This window comes from Empidonax traillii, unplaced genomic scaffold (assembly GCF_003031625.1).
Source record: "Empidonax traillii isolate 1590-97213 ecotype Southwest subspecies unplaced genomic scaffold, ASM303162v1 scaffold263:size1499331, whole genome shotgun sequence".
Taxonomy (NCBI): Eukaryota; Metazoa; Chordata; class Aves; order Passeriformes; family Tyrannidae; genus Empidonax; species Empidonax traillii.
Genome location: NW_020955456.1, coordinates 543,539 through 566,509, shown reverse-complemented (window position 1 = coordinate 566,509; position 22,971 = coordinate 543,539). Strand labels below are relative to the sequence as shown.

At 40.7% G+C, this 22,971-nt stretch overlaps 1 protein-coding gene across 3 annotated transcripts in view; it reads right to left on the bottom strand.

Moving 5' to 3' along the window:
• Positions 1 to 22,971, bottom strand: part of SDK1 (sidekick cell adhesion molecule 1) — a 385,943-nt gene that overhangs the window by 154,366 nt on the left and 208,606 nt on the right. For all 3 annotated transcript variants that reach the window (XM_027889459.1, XM_027889461.1, XM_027889460.1), the window contains exon 7: positions 355 to 466. In XM_027889459.1, coding sequence (XP_027745260.1) covers positions 355 to 466 — 112 coding nt within the window. The remainder of the gene's footprint in view (positions 1 to 354; positions 467 to 22,971) is intronic.

The following is a 22,971-nucleotide window of genomic DNA, read 5'->3' as shown; positions in this document are numbered from 1 at the left end:
ACTGTTCAACAATATCACCTTTCCTGTTGACAGGCAACGCAGCTGAGGTGTTATTAACCCTAACCATAACCTTTTCCTTAAGATAATGTCTGCTGATTTAACACCACTGTACTTCTTTCCCTTTCCATGTGAGGAACAGGTGGGAAGGAACCCCTGCCCATACCCTCATCGGGCCAGGAAAATCAATAGGTTTAATTCAGTAATGTTGGACAAACAAGATTATTCATGAGGTCGCGCCGAAGAGCGAGCATTCTGCCTCAACCTCTAAATTAATAAAAAAGGAAAATAACTTCCTCTGCCCTTCTCAGTAAAGGAGAGTGTGTTACAAGCAGTCCCCATGGGGTGTTTCCGTACCTGGCGTTGGCCACGCACTCCAGAGTGGCCTCGCTGCTCCCGGCGACCACGCTGGTGTTGTGGGGACGGATGACGATGGCGGGAGCCAGGAGCTCAGAGGGGTCTGCAGCACCTGCAGGGGCACAAAGACACCTTGTGAGGGCTCTGCACACCTGAGACAGCGGTGACAAAGACTGCAAATCTCACTCTTCGGCCTCACCGCGGATTTTAATCCCCTCAGCGAAGGGGAGGGCTCCAGCATGGCTGTTTCACAGACGCGCCTTGAGCTCCGTCGGCCTCGGTGCTGTGACCGCCGTTCCAGGGCCCAACCGCACTGGGGAAGAACCTTTTTCCAACATCCAACCTCAACCTCCACTGACACAACTCCAGGCCATTCCCTAGAGAGCTCAGGGCCTGCCCCTCCTGAGGAAGCTGCAGCTGCAGGGAGGTCTCTCCTCAGCCCCCTCTTCTCCAGCTGAACACACCAAGTGCCCTCAGAGCCCCTCAAGGTCCTTCCCCATCGTCATTGCCCTCCTTTGGACACTCTCGAACGGCTTCAGATCTTCCTTATATTGCAGTGGCCAACACTGTACAAACACACTGTTCAATATACCCAACCACTCAAAACACTCCCAAGGACTGCTCCCAGATGGAGTGCAGGGGCCATTCTCAAAGAGAGAGCAAATAAATTAGGCATCCTAAAGGTTTTCTATTGTTGAGCACTTTTATTTTTATCAAACACTTGCTGACTTATATTTTTAAGACCTTTTCATGTTTTGTTTAATCTTACTCCTTCCATACCATTTCAAAAGAGTCTGCCAATACTCATGTTAGTTCTTTAAAAAGATTTTACACACTGGGGAACAAATATAAAATTAACAAAGCAGCATATCACAGCAACTTCAATCCCTTTTTCTTATCAGGAAAGTAAATAACCCAAATCTGTTACTCTTTTGTGAGGCTTCATACTGTAAATAATTTAGCTTATGCAACAGTCAGCAGACACTTAAAAAATGGTAAAAAGGCAGCTTGTAAATTTTCTCTGTGTACATTTAGTAAGTGAATTAAAATACCCATGTATTCATAGGTACTTTGCTTCAAGCAACTCATTTGGGAAAGAAAAAATTAGCTATTTTTTAGCTTGAATAACAGAGTAATAAAATTTTCTAAAGATACAGAAACCAATAAACAAATTACAGAGAAAGGTAATGAAAATAAAACTGAACTGATGGAAAAGCAAGCCAGTTCATCAAATGCTTTCTGCAGAGGAAGCTAGTCCATGCCCATTAAGCAGAATGGAAAACTGGAAACCCTGAAGGTTTAAGATAATTCCCAAAAGAACAGAAAAATGGACAGAAGATTCTTTGCTTGGATCACACCCAGCATTCCAAAAGCCATTTCACATTGGATTTCACTTGTTGGGGGGAGAAAGCGTTGGGTAATGGGGCTCAAATGTTCACCAGGTTAGCAGATTTCTGAATGACAAATCTTTCACCTTCTGAAGTTTTTCTAATTGGCAGCAGGTAGTTAACTATTGGAGATGGAAGTGTGGAATTTTAAAATTATAAGAATACCACCCACACTTGTGAATAAAATCAAGCACTCAAGAATAGTACTTCAGAAACTATAAGCACATATTTCTTTCTTCCCATAAATATGCTCTGTCAACCTGACAGAGATCTATAAGCAACTCCCATGGGATCTCAAAAATCAAGCTGTTAGGAGATTTTATATCTACTCCTCAACAATCCTGGAAATGTAATGCCACCAGGTAGCAAACCTATTTTCTAAGATTTCCATGGTGGTTTTATAGGCATTCATGGCAGAAATTTTCCAGACAGTAATTTGGAAAAACAAAACAAAACAAAGAAAACACACACAAAAACCCAAACAAACAACAAAAAAACCCAAACAAACAAACAAAAACGAAAATAAGAGTTGATCATATTAGTAGCTTGTTACTGATGAGAAGAAATAACTACAGCAACACTGTTCACCACTACTTCTGCCCAAGATGAAGGCTTATAACAGTAAATGCTAATAGATCAACAAACAGGTTTCTAATTTGGCAGTAATCTTTTCTTATCTCCACCTGGAAAAGAAGAAAACCACTTATTTGACTTATCAGCTCCCCTGAAGAATGGCTTCAGCCCAGAAAAACCAGCCCAAGAGGAGAATCCAGCTTTGCTGTAACCTCCATCACCACACACGAGTGGCCCTGTGTGCAGCCAGCAGATAAGCAAGGAAATAAAAGTGCACATTCCTCCCCCTGAAACCAGGAAAAGGCAAGATTTCTTTGACTTTCTTACTGGCCGTAACAAGAATCAAAACCAAGTATGTGTTTATTTTCATTTGGTCTCATCCCTGAAACATATCTATTAAAAGCAGGCTGCTGCTAAAGACTGTGAGTGAACTAATACTGATGTGATACAGAGGGCTGATCAAAATGGTCAGCACTTGGAGTCCCAGGAACATACCTACAAAGGCAGCTGTGGATGTAACAAGCACACAGAGAAAGCAACAACATTTCCAGTAATTATCTAAACAGTATGCAGGCAGCGTAAACATTCCTATTTGTTAGCCAAAGATAGTTTTAAATTCCCTTTGCAGCACCCATATTTCACTCTGGCCCCAATCCTACCAAATCAAACTCAACAGGGACGTTCCCAGGGCTGCTTTTGAAGGGGGGCAGTTTGGAGCTTTGTTTTCTGGTTAAATTGAAGTATGAAAGGAGGAACTCAGTTTTACTTTAGAGTAAAAAATCTCAATGGGGCTCTGACTTGGCACCTCTGTGTCCATCCCACCCTTTCAGAACTTCGTGTTTTTGTAAGAAATCCACAGTTTCAGAGTAGCCTGGATCCTGAGGGAGAGAAGTTCTGATGGGATTTTGTTCTGATGACGAACCGCAGCAGATTGGGCTGGGGAAGGTAGAGAGCTACTGCAAACAATCAGATAGAGAACAGCTACTCAGACTTTCCAGGTTTCTCATCCTACCTGTCAATAAAGCCACTCCATCCTTCTCCTACCTCCTAATGCAGTGCATGGAAGTGATTTTACTTGACTGATGCTACATTAAAATCCAATGCAGAATGTCATTGTTAGTAAACAGACATTTTCTATGAAAATCCTTTGCAAAAAACAATTGAATTTTTTTTTCTCCTCTTCACTGTTCCTTTTTTACTTTTTCGTTGTCTGAGCTTTCTAGCTCTTGGCTGTTTCCTTCTGGTTTTTCATCACCTCTTCCTCCTCCTCCTGCCCTCCCTCAGGCAGCTGCTCTGAATTTATCACTGGCCATTTCCCTTCCCTGCCATCCCATGGTCCCCTACAGATGTTTCACACTGGTTAAGAACAGCTCAATTTCCAATGTACCCCCTTTTTTTTAACAACTGAGTTTCAGCTTTTCTGAAGGAAATATTTATTAAAGGCACTGAAAAGGGGGAGCAACACAAAAGCACAGTTCACAGTGAGATGAATTCACTAATTGGGCACCACCATTCCCAGACATACTCCACATTTTTGGAAAGCAGAGGTCTTCTTTCCTTTCTTTGTTTTCTGAACCCCTCCTCTCAGCTAAGAAAGCAAAGCAACATTTAGGACTGACCCCAACCAGTCTTTGAGACAAGACTATGGTGACACCAAAGGCTTGGATTCAGGAGTAGAAGGAGTTTGTCCTCCAGTCCTTCAGTGGTTCCCAACCCCAGCTGCTCCTGAAGCAGGTGGTGAAATGCTGCCATTTACAGCCCAAGATATGAAGGTAAACTTGATATTACCTTTTCCATTTTAGACTTTTTTTTTCTACAGAAAGAGCCAAAAAAAGGAGGAAAAAATGAGACAAAATAACAGCAAATGGAAAGAAGATCTGGGGTTTTTCCTCTCCCTCTAAACATAAACTCCTCTCCAGACCGTGGGATTCACAAATCTACCATTCCACACAAAGCAGATATAAACTGAGGGAAGGGAGAAAAAGAGAGAGTGAACAACTTTCGCACAGTCTATTTGTTTTCATCACCTGTGGCTGTGTGTGGCTGCACATCACTGACCCTGGAGCTCACTGACCCTCCCTCCCCCTGTCCAAGTGCTTCATGACACTGATTTTTTTAATCCTGATGAGCTGGAGAATTCTAATCTGTTATTTAAATACCATAATTATGTACACTGCCCTATCATTTCTGGAAAGACAACGGTTTTATCTCTGTACATATAACGCCATGGAAGGTACAGGGAATTTTAAATATTGTGATTTACAGTTTATAAAGATCACAGACTTTATCAAAGCCACTTGGGTGCTTAATTTTCCCCAAAAGAACTGAAATCTTACTCAGGCCATATGACTGAAGACACAACAGGTTCTTTCCCCTTCAGAAATGTAAAAACATTAGGTTCTTTCCAGATTTTACATTATGGCAAAGTTTATCTGTATTTTCAGTGCAGAATATTAAATATATTACTTCAGTGGATGCTCAAATTCATCTGACAGAGACAGGGGTTAAACCAGCCTTAACAGAAAGTAAGAGAAAGTGTTTATCTCTAGAAAAGAAGTAGTAATTTGGGTCTGGACTTGAAGAAAACAGTAAGTTTTATTTTTGAGGCTTATAAATCCCAACCCTCTAAAGACCCTTAATCCAAAGAATGTGACCATGAGCAGGAGGAGGGAGGATTCCTAAATAATCATCCAGATCACCCCTGTTTTAGGGCTACCCTTAGTGTAAGATACTACTGCAATTGCTTCCCAAGATCCAGTTTCCAATGAAGAAAGGATCCCACAGGAATCACTGTCCAAAAATGAATTTACCTACTTGCATTATGAAATTTGTCTAGGGGAGAAAAACGCTTTACAGGAGAGATCATCTACCCTCAAGCTAATGGAGAAATTAGAATACTTTAACAGAACTTTGAAACCATTTATAAGTTCCCCTGGGAGAAAAAGATTAGAAAGCCTTCACCAGAAACTTCCTACAGTCTTTGAGGCTTGCACAGTATGTACAAATGCCTCTGCAATTATAATGCAGGATACATGCAAAGCTTCATGTTACCAAAGTATGGATACCTAGATTAGAAAAAAAAAAAAAAAGCAGGATGGGAGATAAGAGTTTAATACAAATAGCAAAGATATTACATGCAGTGCAACATTATGGCATCAAGAATGTGCAAACTCTGTCTAACACAGAATATGAGCAAAGAGGAGAAGTGACAATCACACAGCATCTCAAGATTGCTCGAGGGAGAAAAAAATAAAAGAACTTAAAGCTACCTAATGGAATACATTGACTGTTTGCAGGCCCTACCTGCAGATGGTTTGAATTATCAACCCCTAATGGATTAATGCCCTTTTCCCTTCCCAGTACAAGACACGCAACGGGAATTGGATCCTGATCAATAATAGATTAATTTCCCTTCCCCTTTGGAATAAAAGATGCACAACAGGAATTGGAGCCTGATCAACAGAAAAGCAAATGCTGACAACCACCTGCGGGCACCAGAGAGAAGCATTATGCAAATACTGGAAAAAAAGTGTGTTCTCAATCATAAACCTCCATCCCAAAACATGCCTATTTGTTCCCTGCTTATTGGAGTGATACAATAAAAGAGCATTAAGATAATCAAAGTTACAATTTCACTTTTCCACTTTGATTCTAGCAAGGACTATTTATTTTCCAGAAAAGGGAAACAAAACGCTGCTGTGCAACTGCAGAGGGCTCTGCTCAGATTTCTAAATGTAAAGGAAAATAAGAGAGACTTTCCTGGGAGGATTCTTGGTCACATTTGTTTAGTTTGATGAAGAGCAAAAAAACTACAAATGGAGTTTTTTTGAGTCAAAGTTATGTATTTATAAAATAATTAGCAAAATAATGGTAAAGAGTTGGTGTATGAAGCATAATGACTTATCAGTACCCAAGGATGTCTTAAGACTCCTTAAGCAATTAGGTGTTAATATAATTTATTTAACTTCTGAGAAACTAGACTGCAGACTTAAAAAAGTAAATAAGCAACAACACAAAAACTTGTGGATCAAATTTATAGGGAAAACAGCCCTATTGTTTGAATTATCACAGCAAGTGAATTCTTATACACACAGCCCTCATTTTGAACCAGACATCAGATATCACGACATATGAATAAAACACTAGACATGAAAAAAGGTTTACAAAACACAATACAAGCAAAGCAAGTGAATGCTCCAGGTCAGTTATATTTATTGACTCAATACACTCTTGTCAGTGTGACTAAGCTTTGTCCACATCAGAACAAACACATGATGCACTTCCACTACAAGGAAAATTGAAAAAAAAGAAAAAAAAAAAGGAAAAAAGGAAAAAAGAGGGAATAAAATAATAAACACCTGAATAATGTACAACAAGCAGATCATAAATTAAATACCCACTGCATGAGGAGGGATATGGTAAAGAAGCAATTACAAAAGATTTCATCAACAACTGTTTATGCTTGGCACAAATTCATCTTGCCCGAATCGTGCAGTGCCTGAAACTCTGCCCTCCTCATTTTTCTGGGGCCTGTGTGAGGGTCTGTATATGTTACAACAGAAGTTCTGATGCATTTCACTTTGAAATATAAAGTTACCCCCAGAAATTAGCCTGCAATAGTGTGTGATTGAGCCAGTCCATCCTGCACTTCTGCAAGCACTTCAAAATGCACTGAACTTTGGGAATTTGCTTTGGACAAAGGCCTGGAAGGACAGGACAAGGAGGAATGGCTTCACCCTGCCAGAGGGCAGGGTTAGATGGGATATTGGGAAGAAATTCCTCCCTGTGAGGGTGGGGAAGCCCTGGCACAGGATGCCCAGAGAAGCTTTGGCTGCCCCATCCCTGGAATTGTCCAAGGCCAGGTTGGGCGGGGCTTGGAACAACCTGGGCTGGTGGAAGGTGTCCCTGCCCGTGGCAGGGAGGCAGAATTAGGTTACCTTTAAGGTCCATTCCAACCCACACCATTCTGTCAGTCTACGATTCTGTGAAAATGGAAGATATATTAATTATTCAAAGCATTGTCAAGAAGATATCTTATGTGTATGGAGCTTTCTGCAAACGGTGTTTGGAGCACAGCATTAGAAAGCAGCTCCTGGGTACGCATAGCTCCTTGTCTCTGGGACATCCCATCATGCAACCCCTTCTCTGAATGTACTGGGGACAGTGGTGAAAATATCGAGGGTTTTTTAACACCACTTTCTGGTTGGAAAGTTTCCTAAAGCTTTTCTGTTCAACCTGTTAAAAACACTCCTAATTTCCAGCTTAAATGTATTCATGGTAAAATGCACTTCATTTGTTCTTCTGCCAAAGCTGTCCTTTAGCTTAAAGAGCTGCTTTCTCCCTCTGTGATGTTTACGTCCTAAAGTATTTATAGAAAACAATCATACTCCTTCACAGTCTTAATTTTACTCTGCTAAAGAAGGAAAACTTTTCTTGCCTGACAAGTTTGAAAGGATCCACTGAAATACACACAAACAAAAGACTGGGAGCAAGGGCAAAAAAACCGAGCTAGCATCACACTATAAATGTCTCCAAATGTTTAAACAAATAACAGCCACGTTTGTAACAGCTTTTTTTCCCCCTTTGTAAGGACTTTCACACAGACTGCAAGTGCTGTTAGTTTTAGCCCTGGGGAAAGATTAATGGAGAACTCAGCTCCAGCCACAAGACAATTTATACCCTTTTGTGTGTAGATACTCCAGTAAAGAGGAAATTTATATATTTTATTAGATAAAACTGAGTCTAAAATACAGGTTGGAAAGCTCTAAAACCTTATGGAGAGTTTTTAGGGTCTACTCCTGGGCATAATGAGAGGCAGGGGCCTAAAAACAGTCGATCTAAAAATGGAAAATGTATTTCTGGAGCCAACAAATACTCTAGTGCCCCAGGAGCAGCAGCAAGGCTGGGATGGTTCATGGTGACACAGTCACCCCACCTTGTCTCTCACAAGTTCTGCTCTGACAGCTGGGACAGGGATGGGAGATCTGCCTTTTTTTCCTGATTTTGCTCTTTTTCTACAGGTCATTAAGTGCAGGTGACCCAGCAAGTGTTATCTGGGGGATGAATTCCTCTCTTTTCTACTTCCTGAGGTCTACAGACCCACTTTGTATTTTAGGACTACTTCAGAAATACATTTCTAATGTTGTCCCATGTAGTTTTAAGGAAATTAAACGACTGCTTAGTTACACAGCTCCCTGTGATTCAGCAGCTAAATTCAAAGGCAGACCAAATTTCGGCTCCAACACTCTGAAATTCCCTTCTCACAACAACTTGTGCACAAAGAGCAATTTGGAAGTTCAGTCTCTGTCACTGACCTGACCTTCCCCCATGCACAGTGAGGGGTTTCTTTCTGCCTGGAAACTTATCATCCAGCACATCATTAGAGCTTGTATCATGAAAAAATACATAGCCTCAAGCTATTCTAGCTAAAGAACACTCAGGTGGCTTTTCAATTCACCAGATAGCTTTAATATCTGCTATATGAGTGGATAGAGTGTGTAATCTTATTCAACAGCAGTTAAAAGGGAGAAAAATATCCATGGTCTACCAGTGGAATCTATTGGCTTCAGAGACATCTTCAAAGAGATGTGAGAGGCACCAGGTACAGCAGCTCCCTGCAGCCAGGGCCCAGAGCCTGGGGGCTCTTTATGGAATCACAGAATGACAGAATGATTTGGGTGGGGAGAGACCTTAAAGACCATCTTGTTCCATCCCCCTGCCACTAGCCCAGGTTGCTCCAAGCCTCCTCCAACCTGGCCTTGGACACTTCCAGGGATGGGGCAGCCACAGCTTCTCTGGGCAACCTGTGCCAGGGCCTCCCCACCCTCACAGCCAGGAATTCCTTCCCAATATCCCATCTAACCCTGCCCACTGGCAGTGAGAAGCCATTCCCCCTTGTCCTGTCACTCCATGTCCTTGTCCCAAGTGCCTCTCCAGCTCTTGGAGCCCCTTCAGGCAGTGGGAGGTGCTCTAAGGTCTCCCCAGAGCCCCCCCTTCCCCAGGCTGAACAACCTCAAATCTCTCCCAAAACACGCCCACGTTTGAAAAGATTTAAAAATATCTCATCAGTGGAAATCCCTTTTAAGAGGCTGTATATTTTTACGATGTACTTTAGTGTACTGTAAGAGAAGCACCTTTTTAACTACAAACAGGGATGCATTTGGGAGGAGGAAACAGGTCTGAGGGTCCTGGAAGGGGCTGCAGGGGTTTCTGCAGCAGATAGGAGGACTCACTTTCTCCTGAGGACAAAACCCAACTTTTAAAGTCTTACAGCCTTGGTAATTCATGTTACCTTGGTATTTACCTCTTGATGTTATTAATAAAGGCAAATTAAGTTAGTAAACCACACATCAGTAACTGGATGCTAAATAAACCAGAACTGTCAGTTAATAATAATGTACAGAAACACAACATTCTCTGGTGAGAGAAGACCTGAGAGAAGGAAAAAAAAGGAGGAAAGCTGAGCTGGGGATATGGCTGTGTCAATGGGATCAGAGAGCTGCTCCAATTTCAGATGCTCCAATTCTCACCAGCAGATCCTGGTTTACTGTCAAGCAGCAGGACAGAGAGAGAAATGGGAGACAATAAAATGCTGCCTTCTATTTACAAATATATCTTTGTGTATGGCTTCATATTGGGGTTTGTTTTATAAATGCATTTCTCACCTCCTTATTTTGGCACAAGTAAGATCACACAACTGACAATCCAGTTGCTGCATCTCCTATTTGTAACAAGTTTAAACATTCTTCTATGTACAAATGAAAGGGTGGTAACAAATAAAACATTATGATAAAAAAGAAGGAAAAAAAAAAGAATCTCATCTATCCTTCGCTGGACTTAAAGCAAAGCGTTTTCAGTGGCTTTGGGGGAAATTCTTTAAAAAATGCCTTCAACAATTTATTTTATGACAGCAGTAATGGAAGCACTATTTTCACAGGGAAGATTTAAGATTGAATATGCTCTATAGAGCATAAAACAAATATGTACAATTGATCATATGTGAGTTCCTAAGACCTTTTTTTTTTTTTTTTTTTTTTTGTAGCAGCTTTTTAAATGAACCTGACATTGTGGTGCAGCACATTGGAAAGAGAGACTTGCACATGCAGACTGATCATAGAATCATGGAACGGTTTAGGTTGGAAGGGATGCTAAAGACCATCTCGTTCCAAACCCCTGCCATGGGCAGGGACACCTTCCACTAGCCCAGGTTGCTCCAAGCCCCGTCCAACCTGGCTGTGGACACCTCCAGGGATGGGGCAGTCACAGCTTCTCTGGGCAACCTGTGCCAGGGCCTCACCACCCTCACAGGGAAGGATTTCTTCCTAACTTCCTAAATAATCTAAATCTCTCCTCTTTAGGTTTAAAAGAGAGTTAAAAGAAAATCGCTTGACAAACAGTCTTGATAAAACTAAAATTAATACTGAATTTCAGTGAGGCTTCAAGTTTAAAAACAGTTGGGAGTTTTCTAGCATCAACTCAGATTCAGGACACTGCAATGAAACACCTTGGAAATACGTGGAAATAATAAAGATTACTTGATTTTAGAGATTTCTCTAGGTCTGGATATCTGCTGTTCCTGGTTGCTTGTTTGAAAACCTTGTGATCTTCCTAACAGATTAAAGAACTTAAACCTGCCCTCACTGAGAAGAAGCTAAAGACAAACCTGGAAGTGTTCCACGGTTACTCTGCCCTTCACAACAAAAGGAAAGGCTTTTGTGTCCCAGATATTTGGTGCCAGTAAATGTGTACAGGCCACCATTCCCTGTCCAGTGCACGTGAGGGACACTCAGCTAAAGCCATGCCAGTACATTTTTGCATTTAGTGGATAAGCAAGGTGCTGATCAAAGCTTTCTCCACAAAATCCACTCTAAGAGCAGAGATTGAAAATGAAAACCCTACCAAATTTAACAACCTGTCCTCAGATCCCAGGTACCACAGTTTATGAAGGCTTAAAGGAGAGCACTTCGACAGAGTTATAACACTGAACTAAACAGGCATTCTTGTTCTTTGTTGTGCAACTTACCATTCAAACCAAGATGCGCTCACTGAGCAGCATTTTAAGCTCAAAGTCAACTCTCGCTGCATTCTATTTATATATATACACACATTTCTGAGAAACATGGTTTGGGATCCAGATTGCTACCTTGCTCCCAAAGGTCTGTGATTTCCAAGGCTCTACATAAAGAGAACAGATCTGAAAAACAAGGAGATACCCCACAGCCTTCTTCCAGCAGCTAACTCAACCAAACATATGGAATGACTTGTCAAAAAAATATTCTGAGAAATAGGTTATCAGGGGCCTCAGGTCCACTCCATATGGTCTAAAGTTCTCCATCCCCCTGACCACATCATGCTACTTTTCCACTATCTTCTATAAAGGGAGAGAATCCTTAATAAAAGTAGAGTTGTTCAGGTCACGAACATTCAGAAGCAAATAAAATATATTTTTATATATATTACACATATATATTTAGAGTACTGTAAAATAAAAAAAAAAGTGGGGCACAACCATGCACACAGCAGAGCTCAGACTCCAAAGAGACATTTTTCTAACAGAAGAAAAAATTTTGTTTCCTCTTTGTAGCACAGATGCCTTTTCTAAATAAAGTGCAGCTTCCCCTTTGCAGCCCTTGTGATTATCAATCTTTGGTTATTCTATAATATAAGGTTGCCTCAGTCCTCAGCAGGGAGAAAAATACACATTGCTGTATTTCCTCAGTCGCAAGAACAAAACAACTGTGAAAGCAAAGAATGTTCCAAAAGAGCAAACAATAACCCAGCTACAGAAAGTCTACAAACTTATTCATTCAAATATAATTCCACAGATGGATAAGCATTTAATTTTCTGTAGTGAGAATAAAGCAGCATCTCTCTTCTCCAGGAGATGGAATGGGTTTTGTACCTGCCTATTTATACCCAGGACATAAATGCTGCTCAGAGAATGCTGCGAGTACTGTAAAAAAGAAACCTAAGGGGGAGTTATTACTCCTGGCTCTTTGTGAGTATTTCTGCAGTTTGGGTAGTGTCAGCATTGTTAAAAATAAATTGTTGGTTGTACCTTGCTTGGCCTGTACAAACGCTGTTTGCATTAATGTACTTATGATTCCCTATCTGCTGTGCCCTATTAAAAGAGGAGTTTAAGAGCATGATGTCTTCTCAGTCTTGCACTGACTCCTTGCCCTCTCAGAAGAGGGCTGGTCACAATTTTTGCTGTATGGATGGTAAACAGCCTCCCCTGAATAATACAAGAACTCATTGCTGTGCTAACAAAACCCAGAAGCTTATTTCCACAGGGTGTTCTTGTCTCCCAGCTCATCCAAAACTTTGCATTTTGTGCTGCTTCTTATTTGAAATTTTTGTCATTATAATATGACACTTGAATGTCACAACAGAATTACAGTTAATGAGGAAAATTAGGGGGAATAAATGAAAGATAAAAAGGTACATTAGGAAATGTGCCATTGTCTAAGACGAGAATTTATATACTGTTGAGATACAAGTGACATCTATTTCATTTTGTTTTAAAAAGAAATCATTTCACCCCTAGGTTTAGAAACATGCTGTCACTTTCCAAAATGTCCTTGGGTTGTCAGTTTGAAATGAATTGGCAATGTGTCATTAGGCAGAACACAACAGCATTGCTTCGATTTAATTAACCCATTTTATTCAGATTTGCCCCAAAAATAACCCTTTAACAATATGATTCTGCCATCCAGCTGGTAATGAGCTGTGATAGAGCAGAATTATCAGATGTCAGAGCAGTTAAAAGCAGTAAGAAAACATTGCAGGGTCCACTTGGCAACAGAGCAGTCGCTCGCTTTCTCTCCCACACACGCAATCTCCTCAAACGACTTACACAGAGCAGAGAAGGATGAATCACTTCTACACACACATAAAATGCATTTAGATGGGATTGAAATTATACTGAGCACCTAAAACAAAACTGCCAGGAAGCCAGAAGTGGCTGCCGCCAGCACGTGGCCCCTGCGTGCTGATGGGGATGCCCCTATGCCTCCAAAGCAAAGCTGGTTTTGCCTTCTCCTGCTTGGTGACCTCTGCCCAGGTTTTTGACTGTGGGATCAGTTCTGCAAACTCAGTGCATCCATACTTATCTTCAGTGAGAGAAAATACTGAATTAATTAATCATGTGTAATATCCACTGCTGGTTCTGGCCTCTCTGGGAACACCCTATGGAGTGTCATGTGCAGCTCCATCTCCCTTCTTTCAGAAGTTATTATGTAGAAGAGGTTAAGGTATGCCAGAATCATTTAAACCATCGAGGAGACAAAGAATTTTACAGCACAGACCAATTCTAAGACAGTAGAATATGTTACCTACTGAACCACAAAATCTTTGAGAGAACTCAGAAAATAGAAGCAGCTTTACAAAATAAACCATAATCTCTCTGTCCTTCTGCTCCCAAAGCCTGTAATGCCAAACAAAAAAAAAATACCCTGCAAAAAAAACACAAAGCCTGGTGATATATAAAAATAAAAGTACCAATGAAGCATTTTTGACATTTCTCTATCACTCTTAAAAATAGTAATAATCTTGAGCTATTGAAGTTGCTGAAAGAAAATAAAAATCAATGTGCTTTCACTTAGCACTTCTGAAAAAGAAAAGGATTACTTGTTATTTCAGCAAAACTCTTTAATGCCACTCTGTAACAGAGCCCACTATAAGGTACAAATAAAGGTCTTCACTCTCAAACATCCACTGCTCCCCAGAACTTGGGACCTGGAGGGAAACTTGGACAAGACTGCACTTCCCAATGTGGAAAGGGCAGAGCAGTTCCTGGTACCAGAACTGGGTCCAGGCTACACAACTAAGGCAGGGACTTCAGACATATCTACTGAGGATTTTATACATTTGATAAAGCATTTTTTTTCAAACAACATGTAAACTGCCTTGGGTTCCTGCTTTCCTTGCTTCCCACTCACCCCCACTCCAGCAAACACTGATGCACAAATCACAGGTGGGTTTAAATAACATGTATGAAAAAAATTCCAAGCTTCAACTCCACTGTGTAACCAAAGCTCTCAAAATGTGGCCTCTGAAGTTGTTTCTCTGCATTTCCCATTTTATTTTGGCTGGTCACAAATTTTAGGTTCACTACCATGGGCAGGATAAAAATGACCAGATTTCTGACAGACATTAGGAAACTTCTGCAAATCTTTGTAAACTACTCAAAGCTAAAGCGCTAAAGGGTTGAACCTTCCCTTAATGCAGGAAGGGTGGACATAAATAAAACATATTTTACAGTGAATCACACGTATCACTCATAATAAGTAATAGCAGTAGCCAATGTAAAAGACAAGAAAAAATAGCATGTTGCAAACAAATCTGTTTCTTTTCTCATATAGGAGAACTAGAATCACAAAAAAATGCTTTAAAACAAATGTTTTTTGCTGCTAACAATTTTTCTGTTGTTTCTGGTTCCTCTCTATGCATACAAATGCATAAAATGCAAAACCCAAAGAGGGAAAGTGGAACGTTTAAAAAAAGCTGATTTATTTCTGCACAGATCCTTTACTCCTACCATTAAAAAGTACAATTTATTACCACTGGAAAGCGTAAGGAGTAGAAAGTGCTCTTGAAAAATAATAACTGCTTTTCCCAGCACACCAGAGACCTCTACAGAAGATGGAGGAACCATTATCTCCATTTTACATGTGGTGAAAATGAGGGGAGGAGAAACATTAGTGAAATGAGGCTACAGCAGGTGTGTCTGACCTGTTTACTACAACCTTTTAACACTTTAGGTCACACTCCAATACAGGATGGAAGGATTTTTTTTTTTTTCTCTCCTTCCCAGTCTCCAGCTGGAAGAAGATGCAATACAATATCCATGGGGATCTTGCAGGCTCTGAGGCTGTGCCCCAATTCTCCCACTCCCTTAGCAGGCCAGCTCTCAGCTGGGACATTTGTTAATGTGATATGGCAATTAAATTCAGTTCTGGTGGTGGTCAGTTACTCACAGCATCTCTGGTCACCAGCTGACGGGATGGGGGGAAGAGCAGTGTATTCTCCCAGGTTTTATCACAGGCAACGCCAGTGCGAGGATAAACCAGGCGATTTGCATTTCTCAGAGTTATTGTTTCAAGCTGCCCACAGACTCTGGCACGTGTCATCACACCAATTTAACTGAGCTTTAGCTATCACAAGCATTCTGAATGAATGTCTAAACCCCAGATCAAAATGTATGCCAAGGCCATTCAAGCAGCAGGTTCCATTCCAGTGTTAAAAACCTGCTTTCCTGCCCCTCCACCTCTACAGTAATTTTCTGCCAGATCTTTCTTTTGTCCTTTTTCAGAGAGATCAAGCGCATATATTCAACAAATTTAAAGACTAAAAAAGCCAAGGTGAGAAACAGTCTGAAAGGTTGCAGAACACGGATTCGGTTGGTGTGTAAGTGCTGTCAGCGAGTGCTGGGACTCAGTGCCTGCCCTTTGAACCAGCCAGCAGAGGAGCCCGGGCAGGGCACTGCTCCTCTCAAGCCTCTGAGCTGAGACCTTCCAAGATGAAAACCAAAAACATCTCTTTGCCCTCCCAATTTTTCTGTGAACAGAGACGTGGCCAGTGTCATACACTCTAAACCAGCTCCTGTCTGCTTATTTGCCCAGAGCAGCTGTCTCTTGTGAGCTGCATGTCCTGCTGACACTGGATGCTTTGAGGACAATGTATGTTAGGGAAGTCTCCTGGGCAGCAATTCAATTTCTGTATTTGCACATGAAAATGGTTTCTGAAGGTGTAACTTGGGATGAGTTTGTTTCACCCTAATCACTTGATTACCACAACCAAAAGTGGGAACCGGGACAAGAGTACTTAGAGAGCTTAAACGACAGATGTCATCTTATTTCTGGGAGGATGTTAAGGGATATTCGAGAAGGGATATGACTTTTTCTTCAGGAAGAATGAAAAATAAAATGAAAATAGGATGAAAAATTGAATTTTCTCCCTGTAACCTTTATGAATCACAGTTTCCCATTTGTCTGTGGTGACAGATTCCTGTATTTCCCAGAGGAAAATACATTTTTCCTCGAGGAAGGGGAAGCAAAAGGGAATGTGAGTCAAAATATTTTGAATATTTCAGTTCTTTCAAGGACCTCTTTCTAAGGAAGGAACTTGATGAATTCATCCACACAGCTGCCCTTTCCCAGTGCTCTTGTACCTACAGATGTACCTGTAGGGTGGGATTAATTCCCTAGGCCACCAGGAAGAAAAGGGACACATTAAACACATTACAAGTTAGCACATCACTCTTTGACATAACTTTAAAGACTGAGTTCAGCAATTTGAAAAATATTTTCCTTCTAATAGGGGAATACTGGACAGCTTAAGGATTTTTTAGGAAACCAAGGATGTTGAAAATGATAGAGGAAGCAATACCCTGAATGCTGGGGATGCCCAGAATTCCTGCCCCCTCACAAATACCCCCAATTCTGGGGGAAAAGCCAATGTGTCCTTTAAAAGACACATTATTAACTTACTGTTATAATGAAAGCTGGAATCCTCAACCCAAACCCTTCCCATTACATTACAGGAAAGGCATCCAAAGATGAAAGGGCACATTCAACAAAGAACAAATATATGTTACCATTATTTGATGATCAGCTTCAGGTTAAACCTGTCTGCCTTGAGACTGGAGATTAATAGTGATAGCTTCTTTTAATGACTGTAGAAATGCCACAGTGCCTGCCAATAACAACTTGAGCAATGAACAGGTTGCTATAGAATGTATTGTTTATGCACCACTGACTGCAATCTCTATACAGAAAATTTAATAGACCCTTTTTTCCCTCTCAGCAAGCTTATGTGGTTGGGGATTTAGAACTGCATTATTCCTTATGACCTGACTTATTTATCATGTCAATCACAGTAATGATGTGTCAAAATTATCACAATTCTGAAGCTTTCCCTTTATCATAATTTTGAGAGTGTTCTTCCTCAGCATTATAAGTACATATGACAGAAGAGACATCAGAGGCATAGATTTCATGCATGGCTCTAACAGAATCACAGGGTTAAATAGCTACTTTGAGAGCCAAAGCACCATGGAATAACTTCTTCCCTTTTTCTAATTCAGTTCTTGTAATAGCAGCCAGACACAGCTGCAACTGCAATTAAGGAGAAAAGATGGGGAATAAAACGGCACAAAGTCAATTGCCAGAGGTCAAATTAAGATGCTGGAATTTGCAGGTCCTGACCCTCCTAACACCATGTAGTTGGCCTTCTGATACCACTAGTCAGATTTAAAATTACAACTTTAGCAATTAGTAAGAGTGAAGAATTAGACAAGCAGGTTATGGATTGGCGAGAATGCCCTTCCCTGCCTAAAGATAAAGCTTCCTCAAGGACTCCTGCTAGGAAAGGGAAGACAATGCAGATGGAGGGATTCAGCCCTGGCAGAAGCAGAGGTTTCAGACAATGTGGGCAAGGTCAGGGCCAGGCTGATGAAGGTGACTGTCTCGCTGTGCAGGTGCAGTATTCCTCAGAGCGGGTTTCTCACCAAACCCCTGGCCTGCATCCACAGCAGGCTATCGACTCGGAGAAATTAAAGGATGAGAAATAGTTAACAACAGGAGTTCTGTCAGAGGTACAACATATATTCCTTTGGTTCAATTTTCTAGAGCCCGAGGTCTGAAAGAGATGGAAGCCTCTTTGAAAGGGTCTGGACAGCATTCTAAATTTCATGTACCATAAGTTTCTCTCAGTCACAGAAGATTAATTCACCATTTATTCTGTAGGCTAGCAAGAACTCGGGGAGCAGGTAGTGTGTGCTGCCCTGGAGGAGCGAGATGGCAAAGCCCTGCTCCCTCTGGGGCTTGTAACTGGGGCTGAAACCATTTTTAAACGTAGTTACAGTCAAAGAGAGTTTTAACAAGTTTGAATGCACACCTAACATTGTTACATCCTGAAATATGGATTCTCCAACCGGTAGCCTGTGTTGCAGCATAATTTTTGCTACAACAGCTGTCTGGAATGATACTAAAAACCAAGCTAACACTAGACAGGTTGAAAAATACCTGTCAAGTCCAGTTCCAGCAGCATCACCGTGAAGCCTGTTTGAAGTGTCCAACCAATGGATCAGCAAAAACATGCAGCTTAATAAAGGCTAATAAAACTGAAACAGCTTGTTCTGTGGAAACTCTGATGGAGGTGCAGAACGTTTGCTGCGACATTCCCAGGGTGAGCCTGTCTCAGGGGACCCCAGAACCAATAAAAGAGACATGACATGGCCCTCCACCCGGTAGAGCTAAGACAGACAGGTCCACAAACTGAACTGACAACATCCAGCAAGAACTGCTTAGTTAGGAGAAGTAAAGTTTTAGAGAAGGAAAGTGTAGGAGCTGGAAGGAGATTTAAAGTAAGCATAGAACCTAATGCTGTTTCTAAAACTTTTAAAAGTAAGCAATCTTAATATCTAACCTGTGCTCTGCCCCTTTCAAGCTGTTCCCCCTTGTCCTATCACTCCAAGCCCTTGGCCAAAGTCCCTCTCCAGCTCTCCTGGAACCCCTTTAGGCACTGGAAGGGGCTCTCAGGTCTCCCCCGAGCCTTTTCTTCTCCAGATTGAACATCCCCAGCTCAGTGGACAACATGAGTGTCAACGTATTTCATGAGATGAAAATAATATATATAAAATTCACCAAACCAAGAAAGCCTGACATCTTCCTTAACACCATATTGAGGCTGAACTGGGTTTCCTGGTGGTTTAAACAACATAAACCCACTTTAAAAAAAAAAAATGATAACATCATCTTGAGTGACTTAAATCTACAAAAGGGAAGAAATTAGCCAATCCCATTGTACGGATCATTTCTCAACGTTCCATTTAGCTTTTAATTACCCAACAGACTGTAATAGCTGCTCTGGAGCTATTACACTCCATCGTGTCAATTTGGCTGCTACAAATGCACAGCACAAAGTCCTCAAGCTAAAAATCATTATGAAATTATTGTTGAAGAAGATTGTTGGGCATGTGCAATAGCTCGCTGTTGAACTTCTATGTTTTACAATTCCTCTTTTTTATAAATAGCTGGAGCAATTAGATGCTATTATGGAGCCATTAAAACCTTTCAGTTTTGAGATCCAAAGCATTCCTTGAATTATAGAACTGTAAAATTTCAGTTAAATTGGTAAAGTTCTGTTTGCAGTCTGTCATAGCCTCATATTTTCTCTCTACTTCTGTGTACAATCTACTCAAGTCTTATTTTTTACACAATGTTCCATCAGATAAAACACCAGAAAATACTTCAGAAATTAAATGAAATAAATCCTGGAAAAAGAATCATGTCTGCAGCAGAAGTTACACAATAATAAGAAACAGATGCATGTAGGGATGAACAGGATGCACAGCACTGGGTAGCACATCCAGCCTTGCCTGGAGACCCGATTTCAGTGGGAAAGAAAAAGAGAAAGAAGGTTGGAAAACGGCTGAGGGGAGCCAGGGGCTGATCTATCCTCACTGCCTCCAGGATGGGAGAGGTCAAAAACCACCTCAGAGGTGGGACAGAGGGAGACAAACTGAAGGACACAAAATGTGCGGGTGAATATCAAAGAAATATTGAAGAGAAGAGGAAGAGGAGGAGGAAGAGGAAGAGAGAAGGCACCATAGTGATTGAAATTTGAGTCGTTAAGAGCTTTGATAAGAATTTTTGATTTACTGGAAAGGCTGTATCATCACAAGACTATTAAAAGTAAGAGCAGTTGGTAAATAATAGATACAGAACATAAATATGAGGGATTCTGAAGAGGACAGTAAGTAATTTCTAAGCAATGACATCCTGTGGGACAAGCAGCATGTTTACATTCCCTGGGGAATCAGAAGAGAATGTGAGGAAGAGGTGAGGTGGGATCTGCAAGAACTGCTGTGGGAAGATATATGTGGATTTCCAAAAGCGGTTGACAAATAGTTGATGTATATCAAAGAGATTTCGAGAAAGGGTAAAAAAGATACTGCAAGAAAGCTGAAATAGGGATAAGGTTGGAGTTCTTTGAAAGAGTGATTACATTGATAAGAAATCAAGTAAGGATGATGTCAAGGAAGCAGAAGTGGTCAAGATTTCAAGGAAGATATGTGCTAAAGCATCCAAAGAGATTGCCACTCCTTTTGTTATTTGAACTGGCATTGAGGACCAATAGCAAAAAGCAAAATATCAGATAAAAGAAGCCTCTGTGTTATCAACTTCCACATAAAAATAATAAAATTAAATATCTTTGCTAAGTCATGTACTTCAAATACCAAGAAGTTCTCAAAAATCCTCTTTACTTTTTTAATAGTTGAGTATTAAGAAAGAATCACAGAATCATTATAGAGTCATAGAATGCTTTGGGTTGAAAGAGGATTTAAAAGTCATCTCATTTCAAGTCCCTGCCACAGGCAGGGACAACTTCCACTAGACCAGGTTGCTCAGAGCCCCATCCAGACCAAAGGCACAGAAAGCAAGTCCTTAGAAAGGGCTGAAATATGGCACCTCAAGTGTGAAATACTTGATACAACAGCAGTGAGCAAACAAAGCATCAAAGTTGAAACATGAGTGGGGTGACAGAGAAACCTACTGAAATACTGTCATTATACAACAGAGAAATTAACGATGTCCAAAAACTAAGGCATCACAAGTTTTCATTCCTATCTCTTTGTATTTTAAGGATGCTGACTGGCTTTGTAACACACAGATGTGTTATTAGCAAAGTCAGTTTACCAGAAAACAGATGCCTTTGTAGGCAGAGAACAATTTGCGTGTCTGTAAATCTGCCTGAGAAACAATCCTTGTGTAAGAGGTGGCTGTGAAACGCTATTGTTGGGGAGAGAAGTACCAATACAGCGTGAGAGTCGAGTCTTGTTTTGGCTTTAAAAATGGAAGAAAAAGTAATTCTGCAATTCTGCACATTGTTTGCTGAGCACAGACACAAAGTACTGCACTCTCCCCAGAAAGCTGCTGATGCAGCACAGTGCAAAGCCAGGCACACACAGAGCGTGGCGTCTCCTGCAACACAAAAGGAAACGGTTCTTCCACTGCTACTTTCAGGAAAAATTAGCAACATTCTTGGCCAGTTTTTTCGCTGTCCAAATTATTCATTTTTACCAGTCTCCTCTCTTACTTGGCTTTCAAAGAAGTTTTACCTCCAGGTTGATGCAGCTGCAACACACCATTTGGGATGTACATCTGAGAGGTATCGGTAACTAAAAGAACAGGCTCAACTTCTACCTGTTATTAACAAGTAAATACGAGAGAACAAGAATAAAATCACATTTCAGAATATAAGAAAAATCAGCGTTCTGTTTACCAAGTGTGAAAAGGTGCTCAGCTCAATACAATGGGCAAATACAGGGCGAGACAGCCAAACTCTCACTGTGCTGATTAGAGATGTGTTGTGAGTAAGAAATAAAACATTCGATGTTTTTTTAAGCCTCTAAACTCTTTAGGTGAAAGTCAATTTAAGACGGTCATTGTCGATGTCAAAAAACACAGGTCTTGCTCAAAAGTCTCTGAAATGTTTAACTATCATAACTTAAGATACAGGTTGCAAAGTTTGGTTTTGCTGTGAAACCTCATGTTTTTCATTCTTTCAGAGAAATATATAAAAAAAGTCTTCTCTCACTGTGTAGGGCCCAATGTCTGTCACTTGATGCTCTCAGATTTGCCAGAACACTGATGTGTGTATGAGATTTTCTCCCCAAGGTGCTCAGAAAAGCCTTACACATTTCTGTTCTCAGTACCAAGCTGAATCCACAACTTTGAATTGATGTACCTCGGGAGGAGAGAGAACCTGCTTCTCACCCTCACAGCCATCTCATATCATTATTTCAAACCTGCTGACTTTGGGGGGTTTGGCTGGCAGTCACAAATGCCTGCCATTGCTTCCCTAGATTAGCACTTCTACAAATATTCTAAATGTTAGCTTACTTTATTTTGACTTTAGGGGAAAAAAAAAAAAAGAATTAAAGCTTTTGTGCTCACAGACTAATTTGGTAAATATTTTGTATATCAGGCACAAATATAAAAAAGGCCTGGCTCAACTCTTTAACATATTGTGACGTTGCTTCACAAGAGCTGGATGACAGCATAGCTTTATTTAAATAAAACCTGTTCACAGTAATGGCAAAGGCTTAATAAGTTTTACCAGTGTCCATTTAAGTGACCTACAGAAAATCCAACAGCACTATAGCATAGGCACACTGAGGGATTCAGATTTCCTTCAGAATGAGGACTGAATCCCTACTCTGGATGATATTGGGGATCCAGGAAGTGCAATCCAAGATAAAATGGAAAATGGCACGGCATGATAGAATTTTATCTGTGTTTGCCACAACATTTCTTGCTCTAATATTAACACTAATCAATACATATTATGCAGCCAGTTAAAAGCCTACATGACAGTTCAGTGAGATGCGCAATCCTTTCTCATTTCAGCCCTTAAACTATTGTGCAATTTGTTATGCAACAGGTAACTAAAAATATCATTACAACAGTACCTGTACTGAACAGAAGATAAAACATTTCCTACATATAATCCTGAAGCATGATTAGGTCAATTCTGGATTGCAAGTGATACACAAACCCCACAATAAATAATGCACATAATTTTTAGATTAGCACTGCTGACAGCATTTAACTTCAGCACTGCTGCAAGACTTTGATCTAACATCAATATA